The 14,798-nt window shown below is 33.6% G+C and overlaps 1 protein-coding gene across 1 annotated transcript; it reads right to left on the bottom strand.

Annotated features, from left to right (window-relative positions):
- Positions 1–8,686: 8,686 nt before the first annotated feature.
- LOC105763685 (aspartic proteinase-like protein 1) lies at positions 8,687–14,178 on the bottom strand. Its single transcript, XM_012582002.2, has 10 exons — positions 13,677–14,178; positions 12,866–13,004; positions 11,244–11,485; positions 10,888–11,115; positions 10,620–10,758; positions 10,472–10,542; positions 10,265–10,364; positions 9,533–9,593; positions 9,340–9,411; positions 8,687–9,230 (listed from the first exon to the last, which is right to left on the bottom strand). Exons 1-10 carry the CDS (start codon positions 13,979–13,981, stop codon positions 8,950–8,952), a joined length of 1,638 nt encoding a protein of 545 aa, XP_012437456.1. The 5' UTR covers positions 13,982–14,178; the 3' UTR covers positions 8,687–8,949.
- Between the last annotated feature and the right edge of the window lie 620 nt (positions 14,179–14,798).

Genomic DNA, 14,798 nt, shown 5'->3' with positions numbered 1-14,798 from the left:
TCGACAGCTTGGCGACTCCGCTGGAGACCAAAATAAGATAGTCAAGCCACGAGTTGATTAGTTCTTGTCTTTTTATTGAAAATTGATAATTTGGGTTAAATTTACAATCCTTTCATTTCATTTCATTTTTATGGTTTGCATCATTTTGATATGTTTGCTTTATTTGTTCGAGTCTTTTAATCTCCGCATATTGCATCGCATAATCAGTCGATTTTACCCTTTTAAATGGGAGTGAGAAACTATTCCTTCATGAGGTCTTCACCTCGTATAGGATAGCGGATCGCTTTCGGGATACATCTGTACCTATGTCTTTGTGAGATTTTCATCTACGTATAGCCATAGGGAAATGTATTCCCCTGAACTGAACTCTATCCGTATGAGCCTATAATAACTGAGGATCAAGGAATCTGCAGGTTCGGATACCCTTACTTTAAAACTGAACCGCATATAGTGAGCCTTAAGAGCCTACCCTAGGTAAAACCACACCGAACCCCTAGTGGTCAACCAAATAGGTGTTTTTTTGTTATTTATGTTTTTGTACTGACGTGTTTTCTTTTGTTTTGGTTATGATTGCATTGCATTTCATCATAGAAAAGAGCTGTTGATGCACTTTCAGTTGCTAAATAGAGAGCTTGTCATGGAAAATAGATTTCTTGATAAAGTGGGAGACAATGCGATTGTTCGAATATGGCCCGAGAAAACGTAACGAGGGAAGGATGATAGTCTGACGAATGAGTACACAACTTTACTTTGTTGCCCGAGGATTCAAGCTGACAAAGATTATTCGAGAGCCGCCAACGTTCCAACTTTCTTAAAGAAGCTAACGAGCATCACGAGGATGAGTGAGCAATGGGTCGCGGCTTGGATAAAGTAAAAAGGAGATAGAGGAGACACCCCTTTGAAGAGTTCGCGAGATTTGATCTTAACATATGGATATGAGGAAAAGGATCGATGTCTTCACTTTAAATATTAGGGCAAGGCTGTATATGTAAATATTCATTTTATGTAAAGAGATATGTTTTCTAGTAAAATTGTTCTAATAGAATTGAATCAGAATCAACGCCTCTATTTGCATTCATTTCATTCATCTGTATTATATTTCATTGCATGCATTAAATTTCACGAAAGGACCCTAATTAATCAAAATTTTTATAGTTACCTTGGAAACTAATGAAAATCCACCAACTAAATATCGCTACGGTACCCGCCACAAAACCAAAGAAATGGATCAGAGATTAGAAAGATTAGAACAAATGCAGAAGGATATGCAAGATCAGTTGCAAGCGCAGTTGCAAGAGTAATTAGCCAAAGCTCAACAATACATGAGGGATCAAATGCCAGAATCCTATAGAAATATGATGAGCCAATTAACGCAGTTACTGGTTGGAGGGCTTGAAAAAGGGAAAAGCCTAGTAGTCAACTCTAGGGATGATAATGAAGACCTAGCCTATCAACACCCCTTACTCGAGACTGTTTCCGGAGTTGAGCATGGGGCGTTACTTGACTTAACTTATTAGTTCGGGGCATAAAAATTTGCTTTTAAAATTTATTTCATTGTTCACCATAATGTTGTGCACCTGCATAGCAATCACTAATTTACTATAACTCGAGTTACGAGACTTGAAATTTAGATCTGTAAATTTTCCCTAAAACTAGACTCATATATTATCTTACCATAAAATTTTCAGAATTTTTGGTTTAGCCAATTAGTACAACTTATTCATTAAAGTCTCCCCTAAAAAGGATCAGATCGCGCCATGCTACAAAATCTGAGGGACCAGTCGCGCAAAAAGCCCATTCACCGCAAACACGCGGATCCTGTGGACTGCTGGGTCGGGTCGCGGGTCAGAGGTCCAAAATGATGTCGTTTTGGCCTCTGAACCCAACCCCCAAAACGGCGTCGTTTTATTACATTATAAAAACAAAAAAATGCAACAACCCTCATTTCTGTCAAAAAAAAAGAAAAGCTAAACTCCTCTTTTCTCTCCGTTCCCCTCACCCTCTTCGATCAGTGGACCGCACCACCGCCATAGCGCCTCCGTATCCGGTGGCCGGCACCACGCGAAGTCGTTTCTGACCAGCGCTATAAAGCGCGTTCAACAGCTAGAGCTTCGGGACAGAGAGCCGAAGGAAAGAAAAGGTTTTTGGCCCTCCCCTGAGCCCGAATCTGCCGACGGCAACGGACCATCGACGGCGGGTCAATGAGCCGATTCAGGTCCATTTTTCACTTCTATTTTACTTCTTTATTTTCGTAGATAAAAAGAAATTAAAAAATAAAACACTAGATCTAAAAATATGAAATATCACATTGAAATATTGCTTTTTTTATTTCTCTTCTGTTCGTGAAAAGAGTGGAAGAAGAAAATTGCAGTGATGATCTGTAGCCTTTTATAGCCGATTACAACTGTTAATCTCTATTTTTTTTGTCGTCTTGCTATTTGGATTATTCATTGTTGCATGTTGTTCTTCATTTTGCAGATGTCGAGATGTGAAGCTGCATGAGAGGCGTCTGAGGCTACAATGACAGAAGGCGCCGACTAGGGTTCCAAGGCTTCTTTTTTCTGCTGAAATTGTTTAGGCTGTGGGCCTATTAATTGGGCTTAGGGTTTTTTACTATTGGGTTGGAATTTTGGGTTAATTTTGTTATAATGGACTGTTTAATTTTGGGCTTTTATTTGGTTTTTTTTATTCTTGGGCCCCGGGCAAAAATGGGCCATTACACCGCGTATTTTCAACGCTTGGGCTATTTGCATGAATAGTCCTTTCGCTTTTGAGTCGCGCTTCAATTTAGTCCTTTTTTCTACTTTTTTCTTTTTATAGATTTGGCCATCAAATTTGTCGCGTGTTTCAATTTAGTCCCTGGCTCGCTGATCTACTGGAGAAGGGACACGTGTCCAGAGGATTGGGTTATTTCCCCATTTAGCCCCCTCTTTTGCGCGCATTTAATTTTAGCCCTCATTTAGTTTTATTAATTAATTTATTAAAATTTGTACCTAAAACTCTGTGTAAATTTCAATTCAATCCTTCTTTTGATTAATTTCACTATTTATATGTATTTATTTATTATTATGCCTAGGTTCAATATTATTTATACTCTTTTACCTTTAAAATATTAAATCTAGTATTATATATTTATTTATTCATTCACTTATTTATTTATGTATTTATCTATTGGTTTATTATTCATTTCTTATCCTTAAAAATTCATTTGTTTATAATTTGTTAATCACACAGAATTTATAATCATCATCATTATATTACTCTTTTATAGTTATTTTTATTTTTATTTTTTCTTGTTACTTTTATTTGTTATTATTATTGTTTTATACTTTCTTGTTTTCTTTATCATATAGTCCACCTTTTATTTCTTTATTTAATTCTTTTACTTAATTAATATTAGATTTTATTAGTTGATGCCATTACTTATTTATTGTTTTTGATAAATCATCGCTTCGTTTATATGCACCATCATTTTATTATTGTTACAATTACATCACGAGCCGTTTTAAATGTATTCATGTTTTTCTATTATGCACCGAATAAATTAAATAACTACCATTTTAAATATTACATTAACTTTCATGTGATACATAAAAAGGAAATTTTTTACCAAGGCAAATGTTCGTTATTTCAAATTTAGAAAAATCATGTTTTAACTTACAGAATATGGTTTCATTCTAAAATTGAGATAATTGAATATATTTTAAAATAAATATATTTTTTTTGCATTTGTTCTCGTTTTCGGGATTTAAGGCATGGTGTCCTAACTGACGGGACATGACCCTTTTCCTCGATTAATTTGAAATAAATCCATTTTTGTGAAAACAAAATTAAGTAATATTGTAACGAATGATCGAATTTTAAAACCTCTTCAAATTCTCAATTTTTGACGCTAAGACATTAATTAATCAATTAGGTATCAATTTTGGGCATTACGAAGGTGTTAATCCTTCCTCGTATGTAACCGACTCCCGAACCCATTTCCTGGATTTTTGCAGACCGAAAATTGTTGTTTTAGTAAATCAAATATTTTATTAAAATGATTAAATTTTAAGGTGATCCGATCACACCTAATAAAAAGGATTGGTGGCGACTCCCATTTTCGTTTTCAAAATGAAAGTCGACTCTTTACAAATAAAATGGTTTCGACATATGTTAAGTTACAACTATTTCAATCTACATGTTCATTAGTCCTACCATTTCATATACCAAAAGCATATACAAATCTCAATTGGCAATTCTATATGAATGCTATCTCAATTGAAAATCAATATAGTTATGTCATGCCATACTTCTAAATAATAATAAAAACACAATCATTTTCCCTTTCAATTCATATTATTTTTCATTGTATTATCTTATTCATTTTCAAATCTATTGATTCATCTCATTTCCATATTGACCCTCAAGACTCGAATAAATCGATTTGCGTGATCTTTCACATGTTGTTTTTCTACCTTTTATATATATACAAAGTATACCAATTTCAATCACACTTCATTTCAATTATAATATAATCAATTCATATTTTATAAACCTATTAACCCAACACAGACTTAAAACGGGTACACAAATCTATTTCTCTATCATATCAGGTTGGTCGGCAACGATGACTACTAGAGCATGTACATACTACCACCCTGGGTTACCCGACAGCGATGACTTTCATAATCTATTTATTCTGTAATCCCGAGTTGTTCGGCAACGATGTATACTAGAATATGTACATTTTACCACCCTAGGTTGCCCGACAATAATGGCTTCTAATCATTACACCTGACCCTATGACATGCTAACTATATTTGACTCTACCCAAACAACTAATAGGGTAAACAATGTTTCAATTACATTTCATAAATTGATTCGCATACCATTTCATCATCAATTCATATCACATATCACATGTCATTTAGAAATTCATACCATACTCGTTCCTACTATGCTCAGAACAATTCACAATCTTGGCATTCAATATCATCAACATAATTCAATTCAAAGTTGAGTAATAGTCTTGCCTTAATAGCTAATAAGAAATAATCATATATGTATATATATATTGAACCTGTAACATAAAAGTAAAAAACCAAAGCTTTCGTCACTCATCTACGACTCTCGTCCTTCCCTTCTCTCGTGATGGCCCAGTGTAGTCTTTAGCTACGTTCGATAATTCAATAAGAGAAATAACATTAACTTGCATCCAATTAACATTTAAATACATATCCAAACATATTTTCAATATCTAACATCAAATCAAAATCTGATTTCATATTCTTTCATTAGGGACCTTATCCTTTCTATCTATAACATAATTTCATGATAGTTTCAATTTATTCAATTTAGTCCCTAGTGGTACAAAGTTATCTAGCAAGCTTAATTAGATTTCCAATTTAGTCCTTATCATAATCTAAGATTATTAACTATCAATTTCTTTAAATCAAGCTCAAAATTACCGGTTTCTCTTTAATGGCAACTTGTTAAATATTAGCTAATTGAACAAATTGATGCATGGGCTAGCTAATTCAAGCTCCCATGATCAAGAATCTATAAAAAAAAATTGATTAAAATGGCTTGATTACCTTTGCAATTCAGTATAGCTGAATGTTTCTTCAACCATGGAGTTTTTTTTCTTTCTTTTTCTTTTTGGTGGACAATAGAAGAAGATGGATGCTTTTGTCTTCCATTCCACTTATTCAACTATATATATTATGATCAACATTTACTTAAGCTAATTAATTATGTTTATTAACTTAATTTTACATTTATCTATTCATTAGTCTTAATTTTAACCATTTAATGGTCATAATCATCATTACCCACTATTAACATAAAGAATAATGATTTAATAACCATTTAAGCCCTTTGGATAATTACTAACTAGGTCTTCAATCATTTTCTAAGTTAAAACTCAATAGCAATTAGACTTTTACAATTTAGTCCTTACGATTTAATTACTTAATTTCTCGGTTAAATTACTGCAAATTAGAGCTGTGCAGGGAATAAACAAACCGTATGTTGAGCTATAAAGCTCAATGGTACTTTCATGATTGAAGTCAATAATATAAAAAGCATTAACATGTTAAAGATACAATCAAAAAATGATCAATTATCAACCATTTCAATTCACCTATTCATGTTTCATATACCAAATTACTGCACAATCTCATTTGACCATTCATATAAACATATAATATCATACTTTCAAATAACAAGTCTTATTCACTTTCATTTTATAACCTACCATCAATTCATTTCATAATTTCATTCCTTTCTCAAATCTATTGATTCGTTCATAAGCATATGAACTCTTAAGCTCGTATAAATCGGTTTGTTTGGTCTTTCACATGCTGTCATTTGTTACATATCATGTATATATAAATGTTCTACCATTTTTCATCGTTAATTCATATCAATATCATTTAGCAAGATCATGTTTTATAATATCTATTACCCGGACACAGACTCAAGACGGATACATAGATCATCCAACCATCACATCAATACAGCACCCAATGCCTCATCGAACGTCCAAAGTAATAATTACAATCCGCGCCTCATTGATATAACTAAAGTAAATGTGCTCCACACCTCATTGGATGTCTGAAGTAAATATGCGCTCCGCGTCTCATCGGTAAAACCAAGTATAAACTCATACACAAATCTAATCTTATAGCATGTCAATTATATCTGGCTCTTCCCAAACTGTTAATAGGGTAATCAATGTTCCAACTATACACCATTACATGTTCACATATCAAAGTTCCATACCATTCATATCACAATTTCATTTTACGTCCAGTTGTGCTATGTTCATTTCAACTTGATTCACAACATTTCATCTTAACTTATATAAATCGACTCACGAGACAAAAAGAACACTTACCTCATATAAATCAATTCATAACATCCTTGTATGTATATATAAATATTTATTGAACTCGAATCATAAAAGTACAAACTGAACTTTTGTCTCTCATCTTTCCTTCCTCTCGAGACTACCCGACGTTGTCTTTAGTTACATTCGATAATCTAATTATAAAAAAAATGTCAGTTCACATCCAAGTCACATTAAAATACATAGCCAACATATTTTTCATTTTATTCATTTTAGTTCTTATAACTAAAATGCTCATATTCTTCTCTATCTAACATCGGATTAAAATTTGATTTCACATTCTTTCATTAGGGACCTTATACTTTTCATCTATAACATAATTTCATGTCAACGTTCAATTTATTCAATTTACTAGTGTCACAAAGTTCTCTAACAAGTTTGAATTAATTTTTAATTTAGTCATTACCATAATCTAAGCTTACTAACTAACAATCTCTTCAATTCAAGCTCAAAATCATCAATTTCACTCTAATGACAACTTGCTAAATATGTAGAATTTAAAGAAATTGATACATTGGCTAACTAAATCAAGCTTCCATTATCATAAATCTATAGAAAATTCAAGAAAATAGCTTGGTTACCTTGTTTAATTCAATGGTCGAATGTTGCTAATGTGTTTGAAGCTTTCTTTCTTTTTCAATAGCAATGAGAGTGGAAGGATGAAAACTACATCTTTCATTCCACTAGTTAACTATTTATACTTAGTTTAGTTATTAATTAAACTAGTTAATTACGATTACTTAACTAATCAAATAAATTTACCATTATCATTATTTCCCACTTACTCATAAAAGAACAATGGTTTAATAATATTTTAATCTTTTGGATTATTGCTAACTAAGCCCTTAAGTATTTTCTAAATTAAAACTCAATAGCGATTGTATTTTTATAATTTAATCCCTAAATTTTAATTAATAATTTTCTCAATTAAATCACTTATCCAAAAATCTTCCTATTTTATCTTTACAGACTAAATTCTAAATTCACATTTTCCAACATTGTCTAAATTCAGATCGTTATAAATAGCCTACATGATTTGTTCTTTCCTTCTTTCCCTTTCCATTGCCTCAATTTTCCTTAACCCAATTATAACAACTCTTGTACCTCTTGTACGAGGACTCACCGAAAGATCAAACCATCTGATGAAATGACATCTACACCCCCAAAGAACCTTTTGTAGGGTTATCATTAAACCGTGGTGTCCTAAAATGCTTTTAGGAATCCACAATAGCAAATTGGGATGGCACGGGCTTCTTCTATTATTGCTTTCCTTGCCTGCTATTCTTTTCCCTTCTCTGGCTTAGTTTTCACAATAGAAAGAATACCCCAAAAAAGAAAAAAAAATTTGATAATTTTTAGAGGTTTGACCACTTATTGGTCCATAATAAAATTATAAATAATGAAATAAGCTTTTATTTGTTTTAATTTATTTTACTTGCGTGGCATTAAAGTGACCGCTTCATTCAATTTCATTAACTCATAAATTGATAATTTACTAACAAAATAATTTACCCATAAATTTATTCCAATTTAAGAAAAATTGTCCTGAGGTGGACCCGTAAGGACTGGATCAGGCATACAAAATAATTTACCCATAAATTTATTCCAATTTAAGAAAAATTGTCCTGAGGTGGACCCGTAAGGACTGGATCAGGCATGTAACTTTGGAGCGGTCTATAAAGAAATGATCATTTCATGAAAAATCAGTGTACGTGAAGATTACTCTGTCGTGCAATTTCTTAATTCATTCTTTATCATAAAGACTCGTTACGCTAAACAAAAAAAAAATTCTAATTAGAAAGTAAATATAATACATATATATTATATACTACTACATGCCCATCTGTTCAATCCAATTGCCATCCTAGGGGCAAAAAAAAATTGATGGCATCAGACCACCAGACTGAAGGCACTGCTGCTTCAATCTCCAAATATTCATACATTATACAGAAGGTAAAAAGATATATAAAAATCAAAATATTAGGAAAAATAGAAAGAAAAAAAAAAGAAAAAAAGAAGATGATATACATACAAGTGAGGTTAAGTGTGAGAATGGCTCAACCGTGAGTGGTGGTGCCCGTATCTATGGGAAATGATGAAACGAGAAGATGCCAAAGGACAAGCATTGGAAGCAAATTTATATAACAAAACTGCAGGGAAGAAGATGGTAGGTGGGTATGGGCAGCAGCTGAAGGTTTGGAGGGCGGAGCCCTACCAGCCACAGCAGGAGCAACTGCCCGTCCACCAGGGGTGCTCTGTTGCTCGTTAGTTGGCAATGGATTCGATGGTGTCCCATTTGGAGAAAGGGACATCCTTTTACCATCAGCTAAATCTTGACCTAAGAATGTGAATTTTGAGGTTTCAGAATAATAAGCTTTTATATTTGTTGTTCATTTCCTCCTAAAAACAAGAAAGCAAAAATACCAAAGTGAAAGACCAAAACTTACAATTTGAGGGTGACCAACCTAACTTCATCTTTTCCCTATCAAACACCATCCGGTATCCAGTCATGAAATTCTCTGCAGAAATACATATTCTTATGAGTATAATTAACATACTATGCATGTACAAGCACAGTAGTATAGGGAGAATAAGAGGAAATATAATATAAACATGTTTTGCATTAAAGAAATAGCATACGTCCAATTGTCCCAACATCCCCCTCCATTGGTTGTACGGCTAAACAGAATCCAGAGATACCCTGCATAAAATCACTAGGTTTAGCATTCCATCAACCAGATAACTTTCACCAATCGAATTGCTAATAACATGAAAAACAAAATATAACATAGTATAATATACTCCTAAATTTGCGAGTTACATGCTGCAAGTTGAGTAGAATCTAAAGCATAAAGCACAACTAAATTAGTGATAGCTAATATTTCTTAATATTTGTCAAACCTGATCTGCCCAGTTTTGCTTTTCATTCTTGCTCTTTCAACTCTTAATTTCGCTTTTAACATGATAAATCACAAAAGAGAAGCAGGTAGAGCTAGATTTGAGTATCTTTAAGTGAAAGGCAATTTCCATAAATAAAAAAAAAAAGAATCAGATACTGCATCTGAGGACAGGGAGGATGGATGGGGGCTTGGTGTTCCTTTGGGGGGGGGGGTTATTGTTTGAAATTAGTCAAACTGCTCTGAATGCAACTGATGTTCAAGAGTAAAACTTAGCTATTTCTTCTTTCTAACTATTTTGGCAAGACTTCTCCAAATTCGGGGAAGGGAAATCAATATATGAAACAGTCCAACTTTTGCTTCCAATATTTTTTGGAACACCATATTCTTGTCCGTCATAGTGGCCAATCTAAACAAGGAAAAACTTAAGAAGTAGAAAAGCTATAAATTCCCAAGTGGTAAAGAGAGTAAGCACCTGAATACCATAAACCACAAAAACAGGATTAAAGACCACAAAGCTATTGTTTAAAGGGAACACAAGCTTCAAGTGAGGAACCTTTGGCAACTCCTCTGAACTGTTCCACAAAAGAATAAATAAATTAATGCGTATAACCCAAGTACACTCTTAGACCCAGATACACAAAACAGGAAATGTCTAATAAATCTCTTAAAGTGAGTTAACCTGGACTTGTAGCAATATTTCCACGGATAACCTGGATAGCTTGTGATCGTAGCATTGATTTGCCTGTCAAACTATAAAAAATGGCAGATATCAGACATAAACCGATAACAAATTTTGTACCAAGGAGTTTACAATGCAAAGATAATACCTCCTTAGCTATCCTCTCATACACTTCATTTGGAAGAAATGTAAATGATGTTCCACTATCAACCACTGCACTAAAGCCCATTTGTTTGAGACAAGAATTACCAATACAACAAGCTTCCACCCCAACAATGTAGGTCTCACTGAATAAAAGCACAAGTTACATCACAACACAAAGGAGGAAATCTTAAAATCTTAGAGAATTAAAAAAAAAAGTGACAGTTTAAGTTAGAAAAAGAAAACCAAATGAAATGCTTGTAAACAGTCCATACTATTTCCCATCTGAAGGCAAGAAATGAGTAGATTCTTGAGTGGGGGGCCCCTTATCCCCAAAATAAATTCTACCAGAATCCTCATCATCAAAGCACATTGAGAAAGAGTTGCGGATCAACCCTGCTTTTGCAAGGACACTTGGAACAGAAATTTCTCCAGGTCCTAAACCCATCAAACCGTCAGGAGCAACCCCATCTAAATAACCACCACTCTGCTTCATACCACATCTGCATTCAAAAAAGATAAAAGAAATAAATCCTGGTTAGATATACAAGCATTCCTTGACAATGCAAGAGAAATCAGTAAATGAATCAAATCAAGAAATTAATGTAGCCAGTAATCATCAGTAAAGCACCCTATAATGACAGAAGCCTGCACTGAAGTGTTCAATTTATGATCATCGACCGATGCAAGATGTAATGTATCCTCAACAAGCAATCCAGAACTTGAAGTATTTTCTGTGTAGTAGTCAATAGTGTAAGGGCATTGCTGCTTAGAACTTTTGCAGTTTAGACTTGATTCGCATAACTGATGGCTGCATGGTACGTGTCTGCTGGAACTTGAACCAGATGGTCTGTACTCACTCAGATCTCTATCCTGCATAATAGATGCCCCATATATGACGGAGCACCTGCCAATCAATCATTGGAAATAAGTGCTAAACATGCTATATGGCCTTACCAAGCCATTAAATAGAAACAACATTTGTCTGTTATGGATGGAAAGAATCAAGCATGCAATCAAGATCTCACAAATTAAGCCAGCAATAAGAAATAAAATAAATAAATTATTTTATAGAATATTCTAGTCTTATTTATGTCTGTTAGTCAAACCCTATAATGAAGAGATTAGAATCCTTATTATTATGTACTACCTAAATTAGTCAACCTAGCCTTGTTATTTAAACAGAAGTAGGTAATGAAAAATGCAAGCAGAATATTATTCGACTTGAGATAGACAGCTCTCCTCTTGAGCTCCAAGGTTGGTAGTCCCCCTTTGTAGAGCTCCACTTTTTCCCAATCCTCTCACCATTGGTTCTCATAGAAAACCCAAGCAAGATCATCCTGTAACTAGATCACAATCTAAGGCATGCAACATAGTCTTGAATCTAGACAAGAAACCCCTAGACTTTTTCCATGTGACACGGCATATAGAAAATTAACTTCAATAGGAAATCTAAATACCATGGGCAGAATTGCCAACAAGACACACTTGAAAGTTTATAAATGCAATACGGCTCGAGAAGTTAAAAGATTGGCAGAATTGCCAACAAGACACACTTGAAAGTTTATAAATGCAATACGGCTCGAGAAGTTAAAAGATTACTTGAAACCCCATAGGAATAAAATCACAAATGGCTTTAATTTTTTTTATAACAGATGCTTTAAACTTTAATGATCTAGTATTTAATGATCTATTTAAGCAAGTTTTCTTCTTTTCATTTGATTAAGGTGACAATTTTCCTAATCTAAGAAGCACAGAAATCAATATAGATCAATTCTTAAATTGATGGAGACAACAGGGCACTTTTGTTAAAAATAGACATCTAACTTATGGCAAGAATAAAATTGTTGGATGGTAAAATAACATTAAACTCATGGAATTTGTACATATTTTATGTAATGAACTCCATTTGATGTTTTTGCTTAACATAGTGTATGAAATGTAAGGAGTAGAGTATCTAACAAGGTAAAAGTTTTATCACTGTTTATTTCATGTGTAATCATCTGTTATTTTTTTCCCTTTTTTCCAAAGCAATGAATAAGTTGGCTCCATTATTAACAGTAAACAGCAGCCTCGTTGAAGGATTCATGTTACATAGTTACCAAACAAGCATCATGAACAATGTAAATATGCCACAAAAAGCATAACAACTAAAAGGGTCAAACCTTCAAAAAAAAAAAAGGTAAGAATGATCATGAAAGTAAATAATACACCTAGAGTGTTTAACAACATAATCATAGAAAGCCGGCCTACCAGACTACTATAGTAACTGGCTGACAGTGGAGCACATTGCACACAATCGCATGGAACCCAAAGTAAATCGCTTCCCACATCCAACGCAACAAGAAATGAAACATTCGGTGTCCCTATATCAATCCAGGTGTAGTGTAACCTAAAATTTCAAAATTGAGTTTATTAAATAATCAAATAAACAGCAGAGAATAAACCCTCAGTTGATATTTACAAATATTTTATTTTTGGATTATAGAGTCATATACAGCTTAAAATCACCAATATGTCACATTCTCCATACGGGTTTTTCATGAATTGGGGGCTGTTCAAACTTCAAAATTCTCCATTTTCTAAGGTTAGCAACCTCCATTTTTCCATTACTGGTTCTAGAAAACCTAACCCTAACTTATTCCACTTCTATAATACATCTCTATTGGTATTGGAAAATGCTGTAAAAAGTACCCTAAGAGCATTTTATAAGTAAATATTTTCGCACTCGTTGCAGTAATTTCCATGCCATTAGCTAAGAACCTAGAAATTCATTTACAAGGAAATATAAACATTTGCACATAAAAATTGCAATTTTTTTTAAGCCCGGCAACTTGCATTGTACGAAGCAATCATTGTCCATCAACAAAAAAGAAAAATCAGGCAACAAAAAGTGGAAGACTTTCCTTCAAAGAAAGTCGAATACCTTTTAAAAGAAAATATAATGGGGATTTTTTTTAAAAAAAAGTAAACTGGAGAAAATTGAGCTACACTATTAGTCAAATATCGGTCAACAACATAGTTCAAATAAGATTCTTTTTTTTTAATTGGGGGGGGGGAATACCATCCGAAGTCATTTCCGAACGACGTCGTCTTACTCCCTTGAGAAGGGAAAACAAGATTGTACTTAGTCCCAAGCTTCATCTTCTGCCGCTGAAAATCGCTGTTGACAAGCAACTCATAGTACTCCAAATTCTTCATCTCCGGCCACCGAACTCCGCCGTCGTTCCTGAGAACCCTAAGCAGCTTCGCCTCATCGGAGAACCTATGAATGAGCCTGGAAGAGTAAGTAAAGTCCGCCGAAACATGGGAGGAGGAGAAGGCCAGAAAGGACACTAAAATCAGAATCAAAGATCGCGTCGTCTCCATTGACAAAGATCTAAGCTTTTTTTCACAAAAAATAGAAAATAGAAATGCGTATGGAAATCAAAGCCGGAAAATGGGTAGGGATTTCTCTCTCCTTTCTTTGAGGATTTTTTTGGTTTCGAAAAAGGAGAAGAAGGGTGCGCAGTGCGCATAGAGTTAGAGGGAGTAAAGAGAGTGGAGAGCGTTGCTGTTGGGATAAATTTTTGGATCCGAGTAATAAATAGTAAGCAGGAAGTGTTAAAAAATAATAAAGTGGGATTAATTAATTAAGGAGTATATGTAGGTGGGGTCCAGTGGTGAGCAGGAAAAAAAAGATAGTAGGTTGACGTGTCAGAGAAAAGAAGAAAAGGAAAGACGGGTTTGATTGGGGGGAGGTTGTAATAGTCTGACACGTGGGGTCCGTTACGTTTGTGGGGTTTAGAGATGAGGAGACGGCGTGCTGATTCCTGTCCTTCACTTTCAACCGTTGCCTTCACTTAGCTGCCTGCCTGCCCTGCCTTCTTTTCCTGTTTTTCCTTTACGTCTTCCCCCTGCTACAATTTATTAACTCAGAATATTTTACTCAATGTTTGTTAGTGTTAGTTTAGCAATATTTTTGAAAAGTATTGTGAAAAGGTGTTTTTGAGAAATATTTTTAAAAGTTTGGTTTAAAATTTAAGTATTTAATATTACTGTTAAAATTACTTTTAAAAATAAAATATCTATTTTAGACATGTTATTATCAATTAACAAATATGCATTTAAATAATATTTAAATTAGTTAATATTATTATATTTTAGTAAGAATATAAAAAATTATTATAACTTGTTAATATTTTAA

Source organism: Gossypium raimondii, chromosome 12 (genome assembly GCF_025698545.1).
Source record: "Gossypium raimondii isolate GPD5lz chromosome 12, ASM2569854v1, whole genome shotgun sequence".
Classification (NCBI taxonomy): domain Eukaryota; kingdom Viridiplantae; phylum Streptophyta; class Magnoliopsida; order Malvales; family Malvaceae; genus Gossypium; species Gossypium raimondii.
This window is presented reverse-complemented; position numbering and strand designations above follow the sequence as displayed.

What these genes read in the sequence shown, in the direction of transcription:
- LOC105763685 (XM_012582002.2), bottom strand. Translation starts at nt 13,981, where the DNA reads ATGGAGACGACGCGATCTTTGATTCTGATTTTAGTGTCCTTTCTGGCC. An exon ending in GGATGTTGGGACAATTGGAC is followed by an intron (nt 9,412 to 9,532) that starts GTATGCTATTTC and finishes GTATTTCTGCAG; the next exon opens with AGAATTTCATGACTGGATAC. An exon ending in AGGTTGGTCACCCTCAAATT is followed by an intron (nt 9,231 to 9,339) that starts GTAAGTTTTGGT and finishes TCACATTCTTAG; the next exon opens with GTCAAGATTTAGCTGATGGT.